At 38.4% G+C, this 25,736-nt stretch overlaps 1 protein-coding gene across 2 annotated transcripts in view; it reads right to left on the bottom strand.

The window, feature by feature from the left end:
- The window catches only part of LOC119838211 (scavenger receptor class B member 1), a 75,545-nt gene that overhangs the window by 6,230 nt on the left and 43,579 nt on the right, over positions 1–25,736 (bottom strand). For both annotated transcript variants that reach the window (XM_038364059.1, XM_038364058.1), the window contains 5 exons: positions 21,899–21,990; positions 15,603–15,763; positions 11,808–11,949; positions 2,279–2,485; positions 1,727–1,953 (listed from right to left, as the gene is read on the bottom strand). In XM_038364059.1, the coding sequence (XP_038219987.1) occupies positions 1,727–1,953; positions 2,279–2,485; positions 11,808–11,949; positions 15,603–15,763; positions 21,899–21,990 (829 nt within the window). The remainder of the gene's footprint in view (positions 1–1,726; positions 1,954–2,278; positions 2,486–11,807; positions 11,950–15,602; positions 15,764–21,898; positions 21,991–25,736) is intronic.

Here is a 25,736-nt window from a genome sequence, read left to right as displayed (position 1 = left end):
TGCCACGTTAATTCTTAAACTTAATACCTATAGAGCTATAACAATGAACACTAGACGTCTAAACCAGACCGAGCCAGTATCTAGGGCATTGGTATCTTCCGACTATATTCAGTTAATACAAGAAGGATAACTAGTAACAGTAAACAAAAACAACATTAAAAAGCACTGCTTTTCTAGATCCCTCTAAGTAAATTAGGATCAATAGGGCCATTAAATAGCCATTATCATCAAAACGTACATAATTTTTGATCTTGCCACAAAATCCATTGTCCTTCATAGCGTCATGGATGTGGATGTGGTCCTTTTGGATGTGGTAGTCGAGCACGCTTCGGCACGAATTGGGCCAGCTTGCACCGGGGAAGTACCACACCCCCACAGAAAACCGGCGTGAAATAATAGCTTGCTATTGTGTTTCGTACGGTGAGTGGGGGAGCCGGAGGCCTATTTCCTTCTCCTAGCCCTTCCCAGCCCATTCCTTCTTTCCAGTCATCAATCCTTTCCTTATCCCTTATCCCTTAAAAGCGGGCAGCGCATTTTCAGAGGTCTAAGCCTCTGCGAATGTTCATGGGCGGTGGTGATCGTTTACCATCAGGCGAACCACCAGCTCAGTTGCCCGCAATGGTATAAAAAAAAAAAAAAAAAGTCATATTAATGCTTTAGTTTAATCTTCATTTATTAAAGCCTCAGTCGACAGAACTATACTTTTTACCTACCTCCTTTTAACGTTGCTATTTATCTTTCAGTTGGTTGCCTGGTAGAGATCCATAAAAGCTAACAAACTGCGCTACAGTGTGAGGGCGGGCCGCGTTCGCGCGTCGAATTACCCAATCACTCGATAATCTCAATTACGACATAAATCAGTTGTTTAGTATTGTTTCACACATCGCCATGATTAGTAGCGAAATGTAAAAAACCTCACGCATAACAGTTACGTAGCTGTAACTACGTAATTATGAATAGCTGGTTGAGATTAAATTTCACTCGCGTAAGTCCGTATCCCGTAGGAATATCGGGATAAAGAGTTGCCTATATGTTATTCCAGTTGTCCAGCTGCCTACGTACCAAATTTCATTGCAATCGGTTCAGTAGTTTTTGCGTGAATGATTAGCAAATACACACACATCGTTACAAACTTTCGCATTTATAATATTAGTAGGATAGTGGGAAGGATAGGATGTAGGAAGTAGTATAGGATTGTTGAATACATTAACACGCTTTTTACGAATTAAGTGAGTGAGCATACGGGTTGTATGTTTGTCCGTAACATCACTGATTCAAAATTTGTATATATATCAGGGATGACCATATAATAATTTCATGAGTTTATCTCGTCATCCTGATTAGGATTGATAGAAAAGATTTATCTCTTCATATAATCTGTATGAGAGCAAGTGAGAGTTAGTTGATTAGTTTGTTTTTTCAACTAAACATCACTCATTCAGTTCGCTGCTTCCATTCATTTAGTTCGTAACCAGCGCTTACATTTATCAAGTTCGCTAAAGCTATCTTACATCAGCTATACAGTTCGCCAAACTCTTCGTTGGCAACAAACTTTATGAGCGAACGAGTCAGTGTGAGTGTGTGTGTGTGTGTGTGTGTGTGTGTGTGTGTGTGTGCGTGTGTGTGTGTGTGTGTGTGTGTGTGTGTGTGTGTGTGTGTGTGTGTGTGTGTGCGCGCGTGTGTGTGTGTGTGTGCGTGCGTGCGTGTGTGTGCTTGTATCACTCACTTGAGCGGCAGCAGCCTGCACAGGTCCTTGTCGTAGACGTGCAGCGTGTCGTTCCTGGTGATGTGTGGAGGGAATATGGAGCCGTCGGAGCCGGCGATGCTGTTGCACTCGTCGGTGAGCCAGTGCGGCAGCTTGTCGCGGTGGTTGTACCGCTCGATGATGCCGTACTTGGTGATGTCGGTGGCGCCGGTGAACATCGTCACCGGGTCGGTGGCGGTGCCGTTTTTCTGACGGGTTTACGGAAGGTTGTTAACGTTGGACACTCTTATACGGTTAAATTAAAAGTACTCGGTTTATTTTCTACTGTGTATGTAAACTGTGAAAAATTAACTCATCACTCATCGCCAGTCCTCTATAAACTTTTATAAAGATAAAAGATTGGGAAGAAACTGGCCTTCGAGACACAGTTCACCACTAGTTCGAAGGTCAGGGTCTGTATTATTTTGTACTACTGTTTCTGTAATAAATAAATAAATTCAAATTCTGACCTTATCTACACAAAAATTTTCCCCACAACTGATTTCACCCAAATGGACCCTAAAATCCACTCACCCCATAGAACAGGCCAAACTCCTCGTACGGCAGCTTCTGTTCCTTGGGGACCACGTCCTTCGCCAACTTCAGCAGCGGGTCTTCGTAACCCCAGAGCAGCTGGCCGACGGACACCTCCACGAACGGTTTGATCTTGAGTATGTCCATGATGGACGCCATTGCGAGTCGGAGGAACCTCGCGGCGTGCTTCGACTGGGATGTGGCACTCTAGAAAGAAATAGAACTTTAAATTAATTATATTATCATATTTTATGATATGACTAGCTGCGCCCCGCGGTTTCACCCACATAAATCCGTATCCCGTAGGAATATCGGGATAAAAAGTTGCCTATATGTTATTCCAGTTGTCCAGCCCTCTACGTACCAAATTCAATTGCAATCGGTTCAGTAGTTTTTGCGTGAACGAGCAACAAACACACACATACACATCCTTACAAACTTTCGCATTTATAATATTAGTAGGATTTTTGTTTCTATAGGCTTATTCTCATTGTATTGAAACATCTCATTCTCGTGGGAATTTCCTTTACCAGGCGGATAGTATATAAGATGGATAGTAGAAGTATCAGTGGCAAGTAGTCTTGTTAAAGATAACAAAGAAATCTGTTGAATTACATATCGTATGTCACTATTTTTTTTTCCAAGCGATGCATAAAATCCTGGTTCATGGAGGTCACTACAGCATTTTCAAAGCGTCAATTGTTGTGAAGAGAAGCAGTGCTATGACTTAAGGCTGCATATACAATAAGAAGGCCGAGAGTTCGAAACTAGATTGGCCAGAAAACCTTTACTAAAAGATTGTATTTTCTGTGGTAAAGTGGTGGTGGATTGTATGTTCAGTCGGGTAGCGATACGCTCAATGGCGTCCCCCCTTTACGGGGACCACGATGCTCTGGGCTGCGACATAAATGGAGGGGACCGGAAGGGTCATACCCGGTCGGGCGGTAAAATGCCACGTTATTAGATACTGCATAGATATGAAATGGTGCATAACTGAAGCTGGTGGTATGACGTGCCAAGGAAGTCGTTTAGAATTATATAATTACTATATAAATTCATATATATTTGTAATAATAATGGTTATGTCGACCTTCACCCGTCGACCTAGAACTCTCTCAGTAATTTCCTGCTCACCGTGATTTAAAATTACATGTATTTTATTTTGTTTCGGCCTTCGTCTTAGCCGTTTAATGTGTGTAATGAGCTTTATTTATTTATTCAATACACTAGTAGTATCTCGTGTCTTCGTCTGCGTTAAATTATATTTAGAAATACACCTGCTATGTGGTAATGAGAGTTGATTTAAAATTGGTCTAGCTTTTTTGTTTGTCAAGCAAATATACAAAACTCATTATTCAATTCGAATCATAATTGCGGGTTTAATCCTAAGATTTGCAGGTTTAACTAATCAATCATATAAATTATTCAGCTCTATAAGATCTATATTATATATAGGATATCCAACGGTGAAGGAACTGTTGAAATCGGTCCGGTAGTTCCTGAGATTAGCGCGTTCAAACAAACAAACTCTTCAATAACCTTCCACTGGTTGAATAAGCAAGAGCTTGAACTATAACATATATTTAAGACTTAAGTTTAGCGCATGGACAAAACAACGGGTTAATCTACACTAATAATATAAAGAGGAAAGTTTTTGTATGTTTGTAACGTTTTCACGCAACAACCACTGGACCGATTTCAAAAATCTTTTCAACATTAGATAGCTGCAATTTCACAGAGTGACATACGCTATATATGTACCACAGGCGAAGCAGAAGCGTACAACTAGTTACTATTATAATCTTACAATTTTATTAATTAAAGTTAAAGTTGATAATTAATATATGTTATTGGAGTAAAACCGTTGTAATTATTATAAATAAATAAATAAATACAAAGCTTGTTTAACTCTAAAATTCTTTCTAAATAACAAAATACTTTTAATTAAGTTAAGCACATAATAATTATTGTCAAAAACAATTTGAACAAACGCAGGTTAATGTAACCCAGAGGTCAATAAGCGACCTTACGTTTTTGTCACATTTGACAAGGCAGTTAAGTTTTCGATTTCCCGAAGACCTTACGATAATTTCGTTATTCGTTGGAGGTTGCAATTTAAAAGAAAAATAAAAAAAATTAAGTCTCCCCGTGACCACGCTCGCTGTGAAGTGTTCGAAACGTCGGTTTAATTGTATAGTGAATAAATCGCGTTTAAATTCCGTTAAAAAGTTTGCCATCTGCCGCCTGGCAGATGTGAAACATCGACATTATTTTATAAAATTAATATGCAAAGAACAGACCGTGATAGTAACTAAATATGTCATAATGATAAAATAAAATGTTACACCGTACACACTACTGCATATAGACTGTATATATTATATACACTATCATTTAGCTTGGCGACGCGTCGCCACGGCATGCGTCGCCACGCCAGAAATCTGTTTTACGTGCGGCTATAGATGTTTCACATCGAAAAAATACTCAATAGATGGCGTGGGGTGCCCCTTAGGCACATGAAACCGAATGGTCCGTGAGCCAGCGACAGATTTTCACGACCAAGTTCCTCCCAGTCGATAACTCGTAAAATGCCTCAGAAAGTTGCATTATGAAGCGTTGTGAACGTCAGCTGCGGCTCCGAGGGTGGGTTGAGCAGTGGTAGCCGCCCACGCACGTAATAAAAAAAATTATTTTCAATCATTTATTCCCGATTAAAAAATTGATCAATTAAAGTTAAACTAATATTGTGAAGAAATAAAATTGTCAGCTATCTATAAAGTGGTGGATTATACGTCAGCTGGTCACATAAATATGAAAAAAATATATATGTGTTCAGTGATTTCCTCCCAAAAGAAAATTTATCAGATGATAGTTTATGTGTTGTTTATAATAAATAAATAAGTCAGCTGGCTATATTTAGGTGGAATGTTTGTCAACTGATGCCCTAAAGGTGTAACGTAGGAGCTAGTCGGAAACATTTATAGCCTAAGTAAATGTATCAGCTGACGAGTTTTCCCCCAACTTACTGCCAGCTGATTTGTTTTATTAATTATAGGATCATGTCAATAATAAGCACAACATTTTTTTTTCGAGAGGAAATGACGTACTTAAAGTTATTCAACATTACATTTAATGTGCAAACTGAAATGTATAATTTATGGCAATTTTTCGATTAAATTCTTTTTTTTATGTGAACTTTTTAAGAATATTTATCTTAACAATAGAAATAAATAAATATTTCTATAAGCAAATCAATTAATTTATAATTTTTCAATATTTAAATTAATAATGGTTAAGATTTAATACAAAAAGTTATTAAGGTGCGTTTAGACGTGTGTATTGTATATGATATTATTTTTATTTTCTCTCTCACGTAAGTAAGTGATACTAATTTATGTGTTTAACTGTATTTTATACGTGAAATTATGGATAAATCCTCAAATTTTATTTCGTTAATTCATATTTTTCGTTCTCGCTTTGGCTTATCCTGATAATATAGATAATATCCTGGCTATGGTATAACTGAAAATTATTTTGTTGCGTAGGAAGCTCAGTTTCGAATCCAGATAAATTATTATTTTTTCGAATAGTTAATATTTCACTGCACTTGCACAAATTGTCTTTTTGACACACTCTCATCTAAGTACACTAAAAACGACACTAAGTGGAGGGAAAAATATCCCACAATCTGGCCACACTGCATGAGAGTAATAAACATGAGCCAAACCAATAAACAAATCAGCTGGCAGTAAGTTGGGGGAAAACTCGTCAGCTGATACATTTACTTAGGCTATAAATGTTTCCGACTAGCTCCTACGTTACACCTTTAGGGCATCAGCTGACAAACATTCCACCTACATATAGCCAGCTGACTTATTTATTTATTAAAAACAATACATAAACTATCATCTGATAAATTTTCTTTTGGGAGGAAATCACTGAACACATATATATTTTTTTCATATTTATGTGACCAGCTGACGTATAATCCACCACTTTATAGATAGCTGACAATTTTATTTCTTCACAATATTAGTTTAACTCTAATTTGATCAATTTTTAAATCGGGAATAAATGATTGAAAATATTTTTTTTTATTACGTGCGTGGGCGGCTACCACTGCTCAACCCACCCTCGGAGCCGCAGCTGACGTTCACAACGCTTCATAATGCAACTTTCTGAGGCATTTTACGAGTTATCGACTGAGAAGAAATAATTGACGAAAATTAGCGCCTGGCTTACGGACTAGAAAGAGTAGAAGAAATTCGATTACTGTGGCAGGATCACGGGTGGCCGAGAGGCTAGGCGTTGCTACGGTGTGGCAAAGAACGTGGGTTCGAATCCAGTCTCGTGATCAAATTTTTTCTATTCTTTCAAAATTTATCATTTATAAAGCATTTCAATGCTATAAAACTTTTTGGGAACGTCGTTTAAAATTCACTATGTTTTCTCAAGCCCATACCATACATACAAGAAATAAAATCTGTCTAGCTGCCTTTCCCTACATCCGGCCTAATGAAAACAATAAACGAACATACGAATTTACATCCAATCCACTATGTCCTACACATATTTATCAACAATTAATCATCGTATACGCCGTTACTGATGACCACAAAGACATACATACGAGTTCAAAGACCCTCTCTATGCACATAACGGAACGCGGCGTGGGTGTATATCTATCTAACACTGGCTATATAATTATTTGCTTTGGTATTTTATTGATCAGTGAACTGTAGATTTATTGCCCCATGTGGGGTATGGGCCATGGCCATGTGGTTACATGGCACGTTTGAATATTTCAATGTATGTAGGTACATAATTCTATTAAATTAAAATAAAATAAAAAAACGAATTTTTATCAACTGGAGCAAATAACCACCGCAAGGAACCCATCTTTCAAATGAAAAACAAAAAAACTTGAATCGAAATCGGTCCATGCGTTTCTACGATGCCACAGACTGATCTCTCCTATTGCATCGGGGAACAATTATCCTACTAAAATTACAAATGCAAAATTTGTAAGGATGTGTGTGTGTTTGTTGCTCTTCACGTCGGCGTCGGCGTCACGCGAAAACTACTGAACCGATTGCAATGAAATTTGGTACGTAGACAGCTGGACAATTGGAGTAACATATAGGCAGCTTTTTATCCCGATGTTCCTACGGGATACGGACTTACGCGGGTGAAACAGTAGCAGGTAGTATTATATATAGATAAAAACCGAGTACTGACTGCATATTTTATAAATTTTTATTAATGTTTTTGCAATTTAAACTGACAAAGTTAAACTACCCCCGATTCAGTTTGACAACCCGCTGATAGAGATACTGATAGCCTATCTAACACTTTAAAATGTTATTATTAAATATTATTGTGATTTTAACTCACAGACAAGCTTAACAGAGCATATCTTGAGGTTGCGAAACTGTTTTTATTTATATTTTTTTCTCCTTACCTTGTACCTATATAGGCGATATAAATATTTATTTGTTTAGCAATTAATCTATAACCACTGGTTAAAACGGTGAAAGAAAACATCGTGAGGAAACCGGCATGTCCAAGAATCAAAGTTCGACGACATGTGACATCTGCCAACCCGCACTTGGCCAGCGTGCTGGATTATGGCCTGAGCCCTTATAGGAGGCTTGTGTCCCAGCAGTGGGAACATGTATGGGCTGATGATGATGATGAATTAATCTATCGGATACACAAGAATATCGTCTATCATGTGAGAGGAATCGAAACGGACCGCGAGGCGTAACAACCGTTACGTATATACAGACTTACAACACGCACAAAAACACAGATGATGCGATTTTTATTGGATATCCACGTGTGACCGGACAGCAGTTTTATTGCCTTCGCGCGAAAATAAAATAGCCGTTAGGATTTCTTCATTTTTATCGCAAATTCTTTATATAAGTAATACAAACACATGAAAACAACGAGTTAGTGAAATCGACAACAATGTCCTTTCTCAGGTCTTAACCTATCTTCGTACCAAATTTCATCCAAATCGGTTCAGTGGTTTAGGCGTTAAGAAGAGACAGACAGAGTTACTTTCACACTTATTACATCATTAGGGAGATTTGTTTTTTTATTTTAATGTGGTAGTCGAGCACGCCTCGACACGTACTGGGCCAGCTTCTACCGGGGCGTACTGCTGCGCATTGCATTGCATGCTGTGCAGCATACTGCCGTGTTTCGTTCGGTGAGTGGGGGAGCTGGAGGCCCGTATCCCTATCCTTCCTAGTCCTTTCCTTTATTCCATCTCGTCAATCCTTTCCTAATCCGTATGCAATTTGAAGTCGGCAATGCATTTGTAGAGGCGTAAGGTCTGCAATCGACCTTACGCCTCTCCAAATGTCCACGGGCGGTGGTAGCGCTTACCATCCGGCGACCCACCAGTTCAGGCGCCCGCTATGACATTAAAAAAAAAAAAAGCCTAACGGGTTTCCCCCCACGCTCCTATATCACGCCGGTCGCCTGCGGGGGGTGTGGTACTTCCCCGATACGAGCTGGCACACATCGTGCCGCAGCGTGCTCGAGCGTCACACAAACGTGACGTCATCGTACACAGAATTAGGTAACAGCGAGCGAATTTAACATCGCATCGCATGCGGAACGCTTTCACTAAAGACTTTAACTAAGTTATACGGAAAGAATCCTACTAATATTATAAACGTGAAAGTTTGTAAGTATGGATGTATGGATGTTTGTTATTCTTTCACGCAAAAACTAATGAACCGATTGCAATGAAATTTGGTACGTAGATAGCTGGACAACTGGAATAACATATAGGCAACTTTTTATCCCGATATTCCTACGGGATACGGACTTACGCGGGTGAAACCGCGGGGCGCAGCTAGTATCTATATAATATTTTCAACCGACTTCAATAAAAGAGACGGTTCTCGATTGGACTTTATGTTACTCGTCTGTTTGCAAGCCGTGTGGACCTATTTTAATTGATCATAGGTTTTTGTTAAGAATAATTATTTACTAGATTATCGTCCCGGCTCCGCCCGGATAGCAAGATTCCTGTTTTATCCCGAGGGAGCATTTAATCGGGATAAAAAGTATCCTATCACCCAAGTCAGCTCATAACCTGTCCGTACACCGATTTTCAATACAATCCGTTCAGTAGTTTCCGCGTGATTGACGGGCAAACATCCAAACAAACAAACCTTCAACAATTAATTATTCACAAGTAAATTATATAATGTAAATATTATAAAACTTATTTTTAATTACACCTAACTGTTTGTGAATACATAATTAGAGCAATAATGGTATATAACATTGTTTTTATCTTGAAATGAATAAATTACTTTAGAATACTTTAGAATGCTAATTTTATATTTATCCGACTAATATTATAAACGCGAACGTTTTGTAAGTTTGGATGTTTGTCACTCTGTCACGCGAAAATCTTTTATCGTATCTGTATGAAATTTTTGGTACAGAGATGGATTATAGTCTGGATTAGCACTTAGGCTACTTATACTGTGCGAGTGGCGCCGCGAGTTACAGCTAGTATTGAAACACATTAACATCCGATCTGTCTCCCTAACTATATCAATCTTTATATGTGCAGTAATACATATATAAATAACATGCAATCACACTATATATCCAACTAATATTATATATGTTAAAATTTGTTTATTTGGATGTTTGTACGTCAATCACGCTGAAACTACTGAACGGATTTTGATGAAATTCCGCATACAGACAGGGTATGAGCCGACTTGGGTGACAGGATACTTTTTATCCCGATTAAAATGCTCCCTTGGAATCTTGTTATCCGGGCGGGGCCGGGACGAGAGTCTAGCCCTACACATTGTATCTGTAGGTGAAACATTTATAATTTACAATAATTCGAAACAATTACATACATAACCATAATAATTAAACAAAACACTCCAATCATAACAATTATTTGAACACGTAACATACTTATTAAATACAATGAGTTGTGTGTTATATAAACAGTCATCGTATTATTTATTTATTTGTTTATATTTAATTAAAAGAAAACTTACAGTTATAAAAACAATCGTAATAGCATACGTGAAAAAAAGAGTATAAGGCCAATTACAAGTTTTCACATGTATATACGACTAGCTGCACCCGGCAAACGCTGTTCTGCCTTATTCCTATCATTTAGGGTTATAAAAAATTGATGTTGTCTGATTCTCAGACCTACCCGATAAGCACAGAAAATTTCATCGAAATCGGTCAAGCCGTTTCGGAGGAGTATGGCAACGAAAACTGTGACACGAGAATTTTATATATTAGACTAGCTGCACCCGGCAAACGCTGTTCTGCCTTAGTCTTATCATGTAGGGGTATGAAAAATAGATGTTGGCCGATTCTCATAGATACCGGATAAGCACAAAAAATTTCATCAAAATCGGTCAAGCCGTTTCGGAGGAGTATGGCAACGAAAACTGTGACACGAGAATTTTATATATTAGATTATACCGTAATTAAAAACGTTGTTCGCATTATAATTTACATCCCGCAGATTAAATTTATAAAAAAGTCATTAGCCATATATTTTTTATTCCGAACAGATTGTTATAAACGTGTTAATGATATATTTATCGTCTTTTTTATTAGTTTGTCTATGGACCTAATATTTAAATGTCTTCTACTAGCTGCGCCCCGCGGTTTCACCCGCGTAAGTCCGTGTCCGACAGAAATATCGGGATAATAAGTTGTCTGTTTGTTATTCCAGTTGTCCAGCTGTTTACGTACCAAATTTCATTGCGATCGGTTCAGTAGTTATTGCATGAAAGAGCAAAAAACTCACACACATTCTTACAAACTTTCGCATTTATAGTATTTGTAGGATTAGTAGGAAGTAGGACTAGCAAGATCAGTGGATGTTATTTCAGGTTCTATCGTGTGGAGTATTAGCAGGTTAGGTTTAAATAAATTCGTTAATATGAACCCTCATGATTAAATTTTAAAAACCATCAATTCAAGGTCTTTTAATATACTAATAATTGTAAAGAAGGCGTTTTAATTCTAGTTGGCCCAATGACAGTAAATAATTAAACTTATATGTACTAGCGGTCCGTTCCGGCTTCGCCCGTGGTACAAATCTAGCCTATAGCCTTCCTCAATAACTGGGCTATCTAACACTGACAGAATTTTACAAAACGGACCAGTAGTTCTTGAGATTAGTGCGTTCAAACAAACAAACTCAGCTTCAGCTTTATAATATTAGTATACATACACTTTACCCATGTGTTAAAATGTAAAATTGACATGATTAGAAAATATCAACTACATAGTTTCTCGCCGGCTCTCCTCTGTAGAGACTGCCTTCCGAACCGGCGGTAAATGTTATAACTGTGTTATGACGATTTTAAAGTGCTTCTATAGGAAGTCTAATTGAATAAATAAATGATAGATTTTGTTTAAATAACAGAAGAGAAACAGAACAGTAACACAAACACAGCGCGACGTTGTGACGTCATCAGCCATCACACATCGGGCGGCCACAACTCACCAACATGGGTATATTGGGCACCACCACGGAGTCGTCATCGGGGCCGGAGCTGAGGTGCGGCACGAACGTGTACGTGCGGTGATAGAAGAACGACAGCGTCCCGTTCTCGTTGTCTGTGATGTTCATCTTCTCCCACTCCTCACTGTTGATGGTGATGAAATTGTCGATTAATATTAGCCTAGCCTTTGCGCGCGGCTTCGCGCCACGCGATATATTCGGAGTAGTTCAATAGATGTTATGCATATAAACCCTCCTTGAAGCACTCTATCTATTAAAAAAAAATCATCAAAATCCATTGAGCAGTTTTCAAGATTTGTGCATGCATAAGGATATAGGGACAGAGAAAAGGACTCTGTTTTATGCTTAGGCCCATATCCTTTCCTGTCCCATTTCAATTCTTTCTTAATCCCTTCCCATGTCGGCAATCCATCTGTAGCCCGATTGCAGACCTTACGCCTCTCCAAATGTTCACGGGCGGTGGCAGCGTTTACCATCAGGCGACCCACCAGCTCCATTGCCCACTGTGACATTAAAAAAAAATTGCTATGTAGAGATAATAGGCCGCGGACTGCCCTGCCTGAATGTTTGTCTAAGGTGGCAAAAATTTTAAAAATAAATGTTTTAAACGTTCATTATTAATGTTAAATTATTATAGAAATCACATTATGTTTCTAACTTAACTATTAATGAGAACACAAAATAATTCATACGTCATGAAGAGGTCACGAATAATTATTTATGAAATATCAAATCATTAATATTAATTTATAATATTCAAAAATTTTAATTTCAATGATTTTATACGAATTAAATGTAAAACATATGATTATTTTTATTATAAGCATATTACAGATAATTACAGTCCATGATTATTTTTAGATTAAACAATGAATATTGTGAAAACCTAGAGTATCTAGGGCTTTAATCTAGACCCTAATAAACTAATATCTATACTAAACTTCTGCGACCTGTCAAATGTAGTTTAATTCTCTAATTTATTAGGACACCGCAGGGGATAGGTTAAAAATTATATCCATAGGTACGCAAGTATCTCATAATTATCATATATTCAATTATTAAAAAAGCCTTTTCAGAAAAACAATAGCTTCTTTCTATGAACGCTTTCGAGTAAAATTTAAGACATGCTGTTAGCGAAGCAAAATGGGTTAAATTGAATGCCTATAACTCTGTAACGATTAACACTTATACATACGTTAATTTTAATAAAAAACATTGAATAGAAATATACGAATCCGCTATTCGTATTATATCCAAACAAGCAAACATTGCACATGATTTAAAAAGGTCAAGGCATATCTAGACATTCAAATACTAATTGCCTAGATGGGACGTACTCTAACAAGGGCTAAATCAAAAGTTATTTTAATGCCCCAAGTCTATACTATTTTTTATATCGTAACGGACATCTGAGCTGGTCTGTTCACCGCCCGTGGACAGAGCAGAGGTAGTGCCTCTGCGAATGCGCTGCCCGCTTTGGGTCAGGGATAAGGAAAGGATTGACCACTACAATGAATGAATAGACTGGGGGGGTGGGGGGGGGGGGGGTTAGGAGAAGGGAACAGGCCTCCGGCTCCCCTACTCACCGAACGAAACACAGTAGTATAGTACTATATCATGCCAGTTTTCTGTGGGGGTGTGGTACTTCTCTGGTGCGAGCTGTGTAGTGCCCACATCGTGCCGACGCGTGCTCAACTCTCACATAAGTCTACTAAATCTAACGCTATAGGCACGCTAAGCGTCGTGACGAATCACACATGCAGGCCACGATTGCTAGCGATAAATCGTGGAGGTTTTTATTCCAAGTATCGTTTACATTCTACGAAGTGATATACATATAATAGGATATATATTTTATCTTTAAACTGACTGTGTCTCGCGGTTTCTCTTACGTTGTACGTTATGTACTATAGCCTACAGGCTTCCTCCATAAACAGACTATCTGACATGGAAATGATTTTTCAAATCGGGTTCAGTAGTTCCTGCGATTAGCGCGTTAAAACAAACAAACTCTTCAGATTTATTTTATTATATTTTTAGTATAGATATAAGATACTCAGTCCGGCTTTGCGCGCTTTGATACGGGACACAACAAATCTTATACTCATCGTTAAAAATTGTATTGTTACCAATAAGCGTACATACAATTAAAATAAAATTAACTAACTATGTCTCACAGTAAAGTTGCAGCTTTTTGGTGAATGAATTTTTAACATCGGTCCTGTGATTTTCGTGTGACAACTTTACAAACATACTTACATGCGAATCATTGCTTTTTATAATATTTTATATTTAAAAGAAACATTCATCCATCCATACCTACAAACTAACTAGGTTAACCTCTCCTACTAAAATAATATTATTCGAAGTCGAGGATAACCTTTTTAATGATTGATTTCTGGCGCTCACCCCGTGAACAAGAAAACATAAAAAATAACTACTCATGGCCTCCATCGGGCCCTACGTTTAGGGCCTCAAATTTCACGTCACCAATCCGGCCCTGGCCTCCATATGCAACGCGTTAAATCGGCCCAATTATGCACATGCCACGTCGCGTGTTTGTAGTCGATTTGAATAATAGGAGGAGATTAGTCGATCGACTCGTTAGTCATTATTATTATCGACTATAGGTTCGAGTTCAAGGCTTCATTATCCAGTGATGAACATGATTAGTTGTATAATTATTGGAATGTCTATTTAAATATGATGATGTAGCATCCTAGTAATATTATAAACAAACTAGCATTCCGCCCGCGGCTTTGTCCCCGTAGTTACCGTCAAAGTTCCCATAGGAGTCCGTCGCAAACAAACAACTCGACACGTAATTTATATATATCAAGATATTACTAATTTATCATACATTTTATTTTTAGTCTTCATAGAAAATGCTGTGTATATGAGGGATTCGAACCCGCCTCGTCATCAAATTTATACTATCCTTTAAAAAATTTCTTAAGTACATTTTATGTTATTGCTTTAGAATTCGACCATTGACCATTCGAGATTCATTCGCGATTCTTACCAAACCTGTATTCAAATAAAATCTTGTATATATAATAAGCACTTATCACAGCGGTGTAAAACGGACTGAAACGAGTTTCGTTTGTGTTCCTATTAATACACTCGCGGCTTCTTGGAAACTTGGTGGTTTGTCATCGCGCAGCATAAGCACATACACTTTTCATTATCGATGTCGGTTAAGTGTCCAACGTGTCGCTATCAGCTCTGGGTTGTCGCTAGAGACGTGTCGATTAAACTACAGAATACTAGATTTTATTTCGTTTTGGTGCTAGATCTTCTGCTGAGTTTGGAACATGAAGATTAAAAATGGTTATGAAATCAACACTATAGTAGGCTGGTGGTCCGTTTCCTTTTCCTCACCCTACCTAGTCCATTCCTTCTTTCCAGTCGTCAATCCTTTACTTATCCTTTTCCCCTTAAAAGCGGATTCGCAGAGGCACTACCGCTACTATTCTGCTGCGTTCAAGGGCGGAGGTGATCGCTTACCATCAGGCAAACCACCAGCTCAGTTGCTCACTCACCACTGATTTAGGACCTGAATCAGGGGCAGCTCTAGCTCGTGTAGCCGCCCGTTTGCAATGAGACCCTGGCGCCCTCTAGGCCTGAACCGCGCAGCTATAATTAGCAACTTAAGGAGCGCCGCGACGCACCCTAGGACGGTGGATGCCTTATGCATTGCACAGCCTGCACTATAGGCTAAGCCACCTCTGACCTGAACACTCTAAAGGTCTACCAACATACACAAACCGAACTTACGAGTACACATACGGCCCCAGCTCGTCCAGGATCGGCTTGGAGCCGTTGTTGAGGAACTCGTCGGCGTTGGTCACGTTGTAGACGTACACGTGCACCAGCGGCCGCACCGGCGGCCTCGCCCACCACTCGAACGTCATCGAACCGGGGCGAAGCACCAGCTCCTGCGAAACGGATGGTGGATGAGTGGGTGGTTAGATATGTGGGATGTATCATGAATCCTACTAATATTATAAATGCGAAAGTTTGTAAGGATGTGTGTGTGTGTGTGTTTGTTGCTCTTTCACGCAAATACTACTGAACCGATTGCAATGAAATTTGGTATGTAGACAGCTGGACAACTGGAATAACATATAGGCAAATCGGTTTAGTATTTTTTGTGTGAAAAAATAACTTAAACGCGTTTATAATATTAATAGAACTGAACATAACTTTGGTATACAGTTTAGTGATGAAATAGAAATAGAGGACCTTTTACATAGGCAACCTAATCCAAAAGTTTGTAATATTGAAGAAAAAGAGACAGATTTATTTTTAAATAACACAGGAGCACGGCCACGTTTAGCCTCAACCCTAGCTAGCCAAGTGTAGATTGATCCTTCGAGCATAAACCGTCCTCACCTATACAGCATTCTTTCTACGTACGCAATTATCAGAACCCTTGAACCGAGCGGCAGCCGCATCTGTGCGCGTATTGTCTCGATATTGCCAAATCACGTGGGAGCAGAACGAATGCGTTTAGCGCGCCTCTCGTAACCTTGTCCCGATTTTCGGCCATAATATCTTCATGAGTTGCACCATAATAGTCGAGATTTTTTTTTTTTTAATGTCATAGCGGGCAGCTGAGCTGGTGCTTCGCCTGATGGTAAGCGATCACCACCGCCCATGAACATTCGCAAAGGTAGTACCTCTGTGAATGCGCTGCCCACTTTTATGGGGTAAGGGAAAAGGAAAGGATTGACGACTGGAAAGAAGGAATGGACTAGGACGGGTGAGGAAAAGGAAACGGGCCTCCGAATTAGTTAGGTATATATTTTTATTAGTAGCAAATATTGTACTATGCGATTCAACTGTGAATAGGATCGATGTAGCGCCATTTTGTGACATCCCAAGCGCTACGTGAGATCAATTAACTTGAGTGAAGATAAAACATTAGAGGCATGATGATATAAAGCGCTTCCTGACATGTAAAGAGCTTTCCCAGAAGAATCGTATTTTTAATCCTGCTTTTATAGGCTTCACTTGTATGTCTGTAAGATTGTGTTGTTACAATAATTCCATGAGTTTAGGATGAAGATAGCCAGGATTGAAGGTTTACTTACGTATGCTCTGTATATGAGCATGCAAGTGACTTCTTTTTACACGCTTTTTATTAGCTTCACCTGTATGTTTGTATGTTTGTTTGTTTGTAACCGACTTCTTTGGGCGCGATTTTGACCCACTTTAAACGGCCAGATTTCGTTCAAACTTTGTAGATATCTTGAGGACCGATGACAATACACTAATTTGATAAAATTATTCCAGTTTTCAATTTGCTAAATATGATTTTTGTTAAAGCGTGTTTTTTAGTTTTTTTAAACTATTATATTTTATTCAAGTCAATATACAAAAATATAATCATTACTATTGCCTCTTTTAAATTAATAATAATAATACTTTATAGTAATGTGTGTGAATAATATATAACGGCATTACTTATCCAGTTATCAACCGGCGAATTAAACTAATTAATATTCGAGCGGACGAGCCGAAATCCCGTTGTCAATATGATTGTAGTGCTTTGAACTTTGCCTAACGTTCTGTATTATCTAAACGTGTTTATTTATATTACTTTGGAGTGTGGGAGACCAGCGCGCTTCGCCTGGCCAGCTTGGGCCGGTTTGGCCGAGCTGTGGCCAGCTTGGGCCAGCGCGCACCGGGGAAGTACCACACCCACCCGCACACGAGATCAGCGTGAAATAGTAGCATGGTACTAAGTTATGTACAGCGAGTGGGGGAGGCGGAGACCCGTATCCTTATCTCAACCATCCCAGTCCATTCCCTTATGCATGTCGTCACTCCTTTCTGTAACCTTTACCCCTTAAAAGCGTGCAGCGCATGAGCAGAGGCACTACCTCTGCTCTGTTCACGGGCGGTGGTGATCGCTTACCATCAGGCGAACCACCAGCTCAGTTGCCCGCTATGACATAAAAAAACGAAAAATCTACGAAAATATAAACGCAATGCTGTACACTATCCGCTCGTCCCGGCTCCGGCCGAATTAGAATAATAATAAAACTAGCTGTGACCCGCGGTTGAAACCGCGTAAGTCCGTACCCCGTAGGAATATCGGTATAAAAAGTGCCTATGTGTTATTTCAGTTGTCCAGCTATCTACGAAGCAAAATAGTATTATTATTCACCAATAGATGTCAGGAAAAAAAAACACGAATATGACATTTTCTAAAAAAGATTCCTAGCTAGATCGATTTATCGCCCCCGAAACCCCCTATATACTAAATTTCATGAAAATCGTTGGAGCCGATTCCAGGATTCCAATTATATATATACAAGAATTGCTCGTTTAAAGGTATAAGATATAGCCTATGACACTCAGATAATTTCTTTTAATACACGTTCAGTAGGTCTAGATAAAATCCGCTACAACGGCACAAACTCACAAACTTTACCTCTATTGTATGACATTTATCCCGATGAAATGGTCCATTGGGATAAAACAGGAATCCTAATATCCGGGCGGAGCCGGGACGGGCGTCTAGTCTACACTAATATCATAAAGAAAAAGAGGGAGAATTTTTATTTTTGTTTGTTTGTTTGTTTGTAATGGATAAACTCAAAAACTACTGATCCGATTTTAAAAATTCTTTCACCATAGGAAAGCTGCAACTTCGCCGAGTGACATCCTACTAATATTATAAATGCGAAAGTTTGTAAGGATATGTGTGTTTGTTGCTCTCTTACACAGCTGGACAACTGGAATAACATATAGGCAACCTTTTATACCGACATTCCTACGGGATACGGACTTACGCGGGTGAAACAGCGCGGCGCAGCTAGTTACGACACATGACAACAAGCGAGTGCCGCTATCGGGTCGAGGATAAGCGACCGATGCGATTTTATAATCCACGACCGCGGTTGCGACACGACCGCTGCGACCGAACGACTTTTTGTCACGTGCCAAGAATTAGTTAGTTAGTTAGTTAGTTAGTTAATTAGTTAGTTTTTTTTAGTTAGTTAGTTAGTTAATTAGTTAGTTTTTTTAGTTAGTTAGTTAGTTAGTATTATGTACTCGTAGATTTAAATCGTTTCGCGTTTGGCATTTCGCTATCCGGCAAGGCACAATTTTAAAACAGGTATTTTATCGTATCGATGCGATAAAATATCGTAAGGTCTCGCCGTTATTGCCAATGGGTACGTATTATGTTCGTATGTATGTATGTCAATTACAGTTCAACGGCTGATAACATTGGGATAACTTTTACTAATGGAACTCGATTTACTAAAAATTTATATATGGAGACCTAGCGGTGCGTCCGGTTTCGTCCGTGGTACATAAAAAGTCTTACAGGCTATAAGATATAAAGTACACTAGCTGTGACCCGCGGTCAAAACCGCGTAAGTCCGTATCCCGTAGGAACATCGGCATAGAAAGTGCTATGTGTTATTCCAGTTGTCCAGCTATCTACGAAGCAAATTTCATTGCAATCGGTTCAGTAGTTTTTGCGTGAAAGAGTAACAGACGCACGCATACATATGCATACATCCTCACAAACTTTTGCATTTATAGTATTATTATTCGCCATTAGATGTCAGGAAGAATCATAATAAATTGGGACTATTTTGAAAGAATAGAAAAAATTCGATCACGAGGCAGGATTCGAACCTGCGTATCTTGCCTAACCGTAGCAACGCCTAGCCTCTCGGCCACCCGTGATCCTAAAAATTCGATCACGAGGCAGGATCACGGGTGGCCGAGAGGCTAGGCGTTGCTACGGTTAGGCAAGATACGCAGGTTCGAATCCTGCCTCGTGATCGAATTTTTTCTATTCTTTCAAAATTTCTCATTTATAAAGCATTTCAATGCTATAAAACTAAAAATTAAATTGGGACTACTCAAACGCAAGTAAGTTTAAGTCGATAAAACACGAATATGACATTTTCTAAAAAAAATTCCTAGCTAGATCGATTTATCGCCCCCGAAACCCCCTATATACTAAATTTCATGAAAATCGTTGGAGCCGATTCCGAGATTCCAATTCTATATATATATATATATATATACAAGAATTGCTCGTTTAAAGGTATAAGATAAGATATTCAATGGTGGATAAAATTTAGGAATCTGCGCAGTAACTAGTTCCTGAGATTTGCGCACGATGAAACAAACAAACTATATTATTTAGATAATATAGAAAAAATCGATTATGAAGCGGCATTCAAATTCGCGTCTTTTTTCTTATCTTGTATTTTACTGCGCCCCGCGGTTTCACCCGCGTAAGTCCGTATCCCGTAGGAATATCGGGATAAAAAGTTACCTATATGTAATTCCAGTTGTCCAGCTGTCTACGTACCAAATTTCATTGCAATCGGTTCATTAACTTTTGCGTGAAAGAGCAACAAACCCACACACGCATCCTTACAAACTTTCGCATTTAGAATATTAGTAGGATAGAATAGGATTAGTAGGAAGTAGGAAGGATTAGTAGTAGGAAGGCTTTACGAGCAATTAATTAAAAAAAAAGACTTACTACACACTATTCATCGTTATATGATTATTTAACAGATAGTGTGGACATTGAAATAGTTTTAACATAGTAACATAGTGATCGGTGAGACAAGATATAATCGCATGGAGTTTAAAGTTTTTATCTATCCTAATATTATGAAGAGATAATCTTTATATTTTTGTATTATGTATTTTTTGTTTGTTTGTAACGTTTTCACGCAACAACCACTGGACCGATTTAAAAACTTTTTTTTACTGCAAAAAAATAATTTGAAAGCTGCAACTCCACTGAGTGATACAGGCTGTATGTGTAACGCGGGCGAAGCCGGGGCGAACAGCTAGTGTTTTATAGAAAAAAGTTATAAAATTCTCCTTGAATTAACGTTTATGTAATAAATAACAATGTCACGTACATCGCATTAATTCAATTCTGTGATTATAATTTTGTTGAAAAATAAAACCCAAAAATGGTCATAAAATAAAATAAAACGTACGTACGAACGATAATTATATTTTAATGAATGAATGTACGAATATCCCTACTAATATTATAAATGCGAAAGTAACTCTGTCTGTCTGTCTGTTTGTTACACTTTTACACCTAAACCACTGAACCGATTTTTTTTGTAATTTGGTATGAAGGTAGAATTGAACTTGGGAAAGGACATAGAATAATTTTTATCGCGAAAAAAAATCGCAGAAGGAGTTGAAATAGGGAGATGAAGGAAATGAAATAGGGAAATGATGAAGCCTCAGGCGGAAAGCTAGTTAACATAAATAAATGTATCATATATATTTGAATGAACGTAACGATATATCGTGTGTTATAATAAAAAATGTCGTATCGTATAAGTAATCTTCCGCCCCATTAAGCACAGCGACTGCGACTTGCTGCCCGCTTGAACTTTCAAGGTTCTACGGATATCTCCAACTATCAAGTACTTATCTAGGAATGCCTAGTCGTATCTAGGTTATGCATATACCTACCTCTACTATCTGAATTCACTACTAATTAATTACCTACATATCATTTAAAAATTGATGAATATATATGGAATATTATAAAAATAAACACGCTTTATTGATAGATTCAACTATATGGTTTAATCCCGGCGATCCTAATCAGGATAATAAGGTAAACTCATGAAACTATTGTATTGTCAGCGATGCGCGATAAGTGTACAGAGTTTGAATTCAATCTGTCCGTTTGAAGTGGGTCAACATCGAGTCTAAAGCAGTCGGTTACATACAAACATATAAATATACAGGTGAAGGATGGCACTAGACGAAGTATATAGTTCTGTCCTTTTCTCACACTGGGATTAGTACTGCTTTACGACGTCGAAGTTGATATTATATATAATGCCTGTAATCACTGCTTGGTATAACATGCTCAGATCTTGAAACGACGCAACAGATTTTGATGTGCATTATTTCAATAGATAGACGATACAAGTTGAGGGCTAAAATATATGACATGTGTTATTGCACCCGTGCGAAGCCGCGGCGGGCTGCTAGCGTTGAATAAACGCTTCATTTAGAGTCACAGACTCTGAATATGATATACTCACATGGTCAATGAACAGTCGGACCCAGGTGCTGAAGAAAATGGCGCATATAATTCCGAGAAGGAGCAGCACCACAGCCGAAGCGAGCACGAACCCTGCGGACAAACGGGCATGTTATTATTTCTATGTATAAATAAAACTAGCTGCGATCCGCGGTTTTACCCGGGTAAGTCTGTGTCCCGTTGGAATTTTTATTAACCCGTTATTCCAGTTGTCCAGCTGTCTACGTACCAAATTTCATTGCAATCGGTTCAGCAATTTTTGCGCGAATGAGCAACAAACACATACATATCATTACAAACTTTCGCATTTATATATTAAGTAGGAAGTAGGAAGTATGAAGAATCGTTCTTCCCTCAATAATTTTGTAAATGCGAAAGCGTGTCTGTTTGACTCTATTTCACGTCGCAACGGAGCGATTTTGCGATATGATTTTTGTCCAGACAATAACACCTTTGCGGTACAACATCCAACTCCGCAAGGAATATCCTTCAACTACGCGGGCGAAACTGCGGGCGTAAGCTAGTATTGTTTATGTGTTCATCTGTTTGAATGGTATGCTATCATTGAAGGACAAATAGACGAAAATCATTGACGATATCAGAAAAAACTGCGAATAAAATTATTTTTCTACATAAATGAAAATTTAAAATGTATTTCTCAGCGTAATACTCGACAACGGCTCGACCAATTCGGCTAAATTTTTTAACATTTTTATTGCGTCACAAGGAAGCTTCTTATGGAGAGATATGTACGGGTGAAGCCGGGGCAGATCCCAGGTAAATAATAATCAGCAATAAGCCATTTCTAAATAACGTTTAAAATTTTCATCTTATTTACCTAAGTATTAACAAATGATTTTTTCTATTTATTTTATACATCATTCCAGAAAAATAAATACAAATTATCGAAACAAAGAAACAACAAAAAAACACGACAATAACACGTAAAAACCACCACCACATCAATCACCAATTAACCACTCAAAATCAAATACAAACTAACGACCTTTGACCGACTGCACCCAAGCAAATACAATAAAAAAAATACACAACAAATCTAAACACCTTTGTTCACGGTCAATGCATCGCACAGTGGCGCATGTCGTGACAAGCAAAGTGTGCGTAATCCATTGTCTTTCAATTGTTGAATGTGGGAGTCGAGCACGCTTCGGCACGAATTGGGCCAGCTCGCACCGGGGAAGTACCACACCCCCACAGAAAACCGGCGTGAAATAGCATTCTGCTGTGTTTCGTTCGGTGAGTGGGGGAGCCGGAGGCCCATATCCTTTTCCTTCCCCTTCCCAGTCCTTTCCTTTATTCCTCTCGCCAATCCTTTCTTAATCCCTTCCCAATTTAAAGTCGGCAATCCATTTGTAGAGGCGTAAGGTCTGTAATCGACTTTACGCCTCTACAAATGTTCACGGGCGGTGGTAGCGCTTACCATCAGGCGTCCCACCAGCTCCATTGCCGACTGTGACATAAAAAAAAAAAAAATTGTTTAATAATAAAAATAAACAAGATGATGCTAGTTGCGTCCCTTTTTCCTTAAAATCCCAATGTTCCTGTGGGGATATCGGAAAAATCCTTCCTAGTCTTACTAATCCTACTAATATTATAAATGCGAAATTTTGTAAGGATGTGTGTGTGTGTTTGTTGCTCTTTCACGCAAAAACTACTGAACCGATTGCAATGAAATTTGGTACGTAGACAGCTGCACCTTTTTATCCCGATATTCGGGTACGAACAAACTAACATACAGGTGAAGGAATATAAGCGCGTGTTTAATAAAATAAATACATTACACATGAAAAATATAACACTTTTTCTGGCGCAGTCAGTTTACAAATTGCTGTTTCTTTTACGAAATTAAGTCAAATGAACTCCACAAACCACAAACTATCCACCGATGGCAGTCATTAATAAACTATTTCGAGCTAAAAATTCATTTCAAAGAAAACATCTAGGTTCGACTTAACCTCTCTTAACCCACAAACACACACACACACACACACACCCACACACACATGTATGCACTTTTTCTATTTTAATATACATAATGGAAAAAATAAAAAATCTGTAAGAAACTATAATTCACAAAAATGTGAGGGATTCTAAAGCCTGTAACACAGTTTTTACTAACACAGGCTTTCGTTTCTACTAATATAATTGTATGTGTTTAACAGTTTTAATTAAGACTTTTTTTTTAATAAAGACTTTGTACCTAGTAGCGTAAATACTAAAATGTCCATCAAAACTGAGCTGTTGATAGCCTGATGATAAGCGATCACCACCGCCCGTGAACAGAGCAGAGGTAGTGCCTCTGCGAACGCAACTGCCCGCTTTTAAGGAGTAAGCGATAAGAAGAGGACAGACGATCGGAAAGAAGGAATTAAATAAGTCCTCAAGGTTTAAGGTTCTGGTACACAATTATTATTACTCTTTCTGTTTTACTTAATAAACTATATTGTTTCAAACCTTTATATATTTATTTTTATATATTTCATTGTTTTACATGTATAATAGACATAAGTCATACAATTATGTATGTATATATATAATACTATGAATCTTTCGTATTATATTTATGGTCTGCCCTACTCCTCTCCTCTATCTAATTTCTCTCTGTACGTCTGGTTGGCTGGAAACGAAACGGGCCTCTAACAAAGCATCCCAAAAAAAAGTCCAATTTTCTTAATCACATCCAATCAAACCACCTGAACAATACAATTGTCTTCTATTAGCATAGCACAACTAATCGTAATGGAATTACAAATGATGCAAACGGAAACGAATCGCGTGTAAGTAGCTAACAAGCAAGCTGCTCACTGTTGGCGTTGTCATCGACTTCCTCTTGTGTAACCTGCTTGTGATATACAGTATATGATGTGATCGAGGCGAGGCAGGACCATATGGAATTCTCCTCTTAGTTTTCTGAAGTCCTTTAAACACGCACTGCATTGGTCTTACCGACTAAATTGTCTCACTTGGAGGTCTATTTCCTTCTCCTAGCCCTTCCCAGTCCATTTCTTCCTTCCAGTTATCAATCCTTTCCTTATCCCTTATCCCGTAAAAGCGGACAGCAGATTCTCAGAGGTCTGAGTCTCTGCGAATGTTCATGGGCGGTGGTGATGCGTTCGGGCGGTCGTTTACCATCAGGCGAACTACCAGCTCAGTTGCCCGTTATGTCATAAAAAAATTAAAATAATTACTTGCTCTTATACAGAGTACGTAAGGAAATCATTTCATCCCAGCGATCCTAATCAGAATAAAAAGATAAACTTATGAAATCATTGTATTGTACCGATCCTTGATAAGTGTACAACGTTTGAATTTAATCTGTCCGTTTGCAGTGATCCAAAATCGAGACTAAATGAGTCGGAACACATACAAACATCAAACATACAGGTGAATCTAGGAAAAACGTGTTAGAAAATCAAACAAAATTGGTAAATACAAAGGATTTTGAACCTCTTCCTCGTGTGGATGTTAATAGTAGTAATTGTGAAACGAAATTGAAATAAATCTGGCCTTCTTACAAAACATATTATATATGTCATTGTCGACAGTGGAGCTGGTGGGTCGCCTGATGGTAAGCGCTACCACCGCCCGTGGATATTTGGAGACGTGAGGTCTAGAAATGACATTATGCCTACAAATGGTTTGCCGACGCTAAATAGTGTTGACTAATGGAAGAATTGACTATAAAAAATGGCGTCCGTCAAAATTGTTTTATAATAATCTCTACAAAAAAAAAATTAAAAAACACCTAAAAGTTAGTTAAACAACAACCAAGACTGTTGTGCCGAGTCAGGCATGCGTCGAGACCGACCTAGATTCCA

This window comes from Zerene cesonia, unplaced genomic scaffold (assembly GCF_012273895.1).
Source record: "Zerene cesonia ecotype Mississippi unplaced genomic scaffold, Zerene_cesonia_1.1 Zces_u001, whole genome shotgun sequence".
Taxonomy (NCBI): domain Eukaryota; kingdom Metazoa; phylum Arthropoda; class Insecta; order Lepidoptera; family Pieridae; genus Zerene; species Zerene cesonia.
This window is presented reverse-complemented; position numbering and strand designations above follow the sequence as displayed.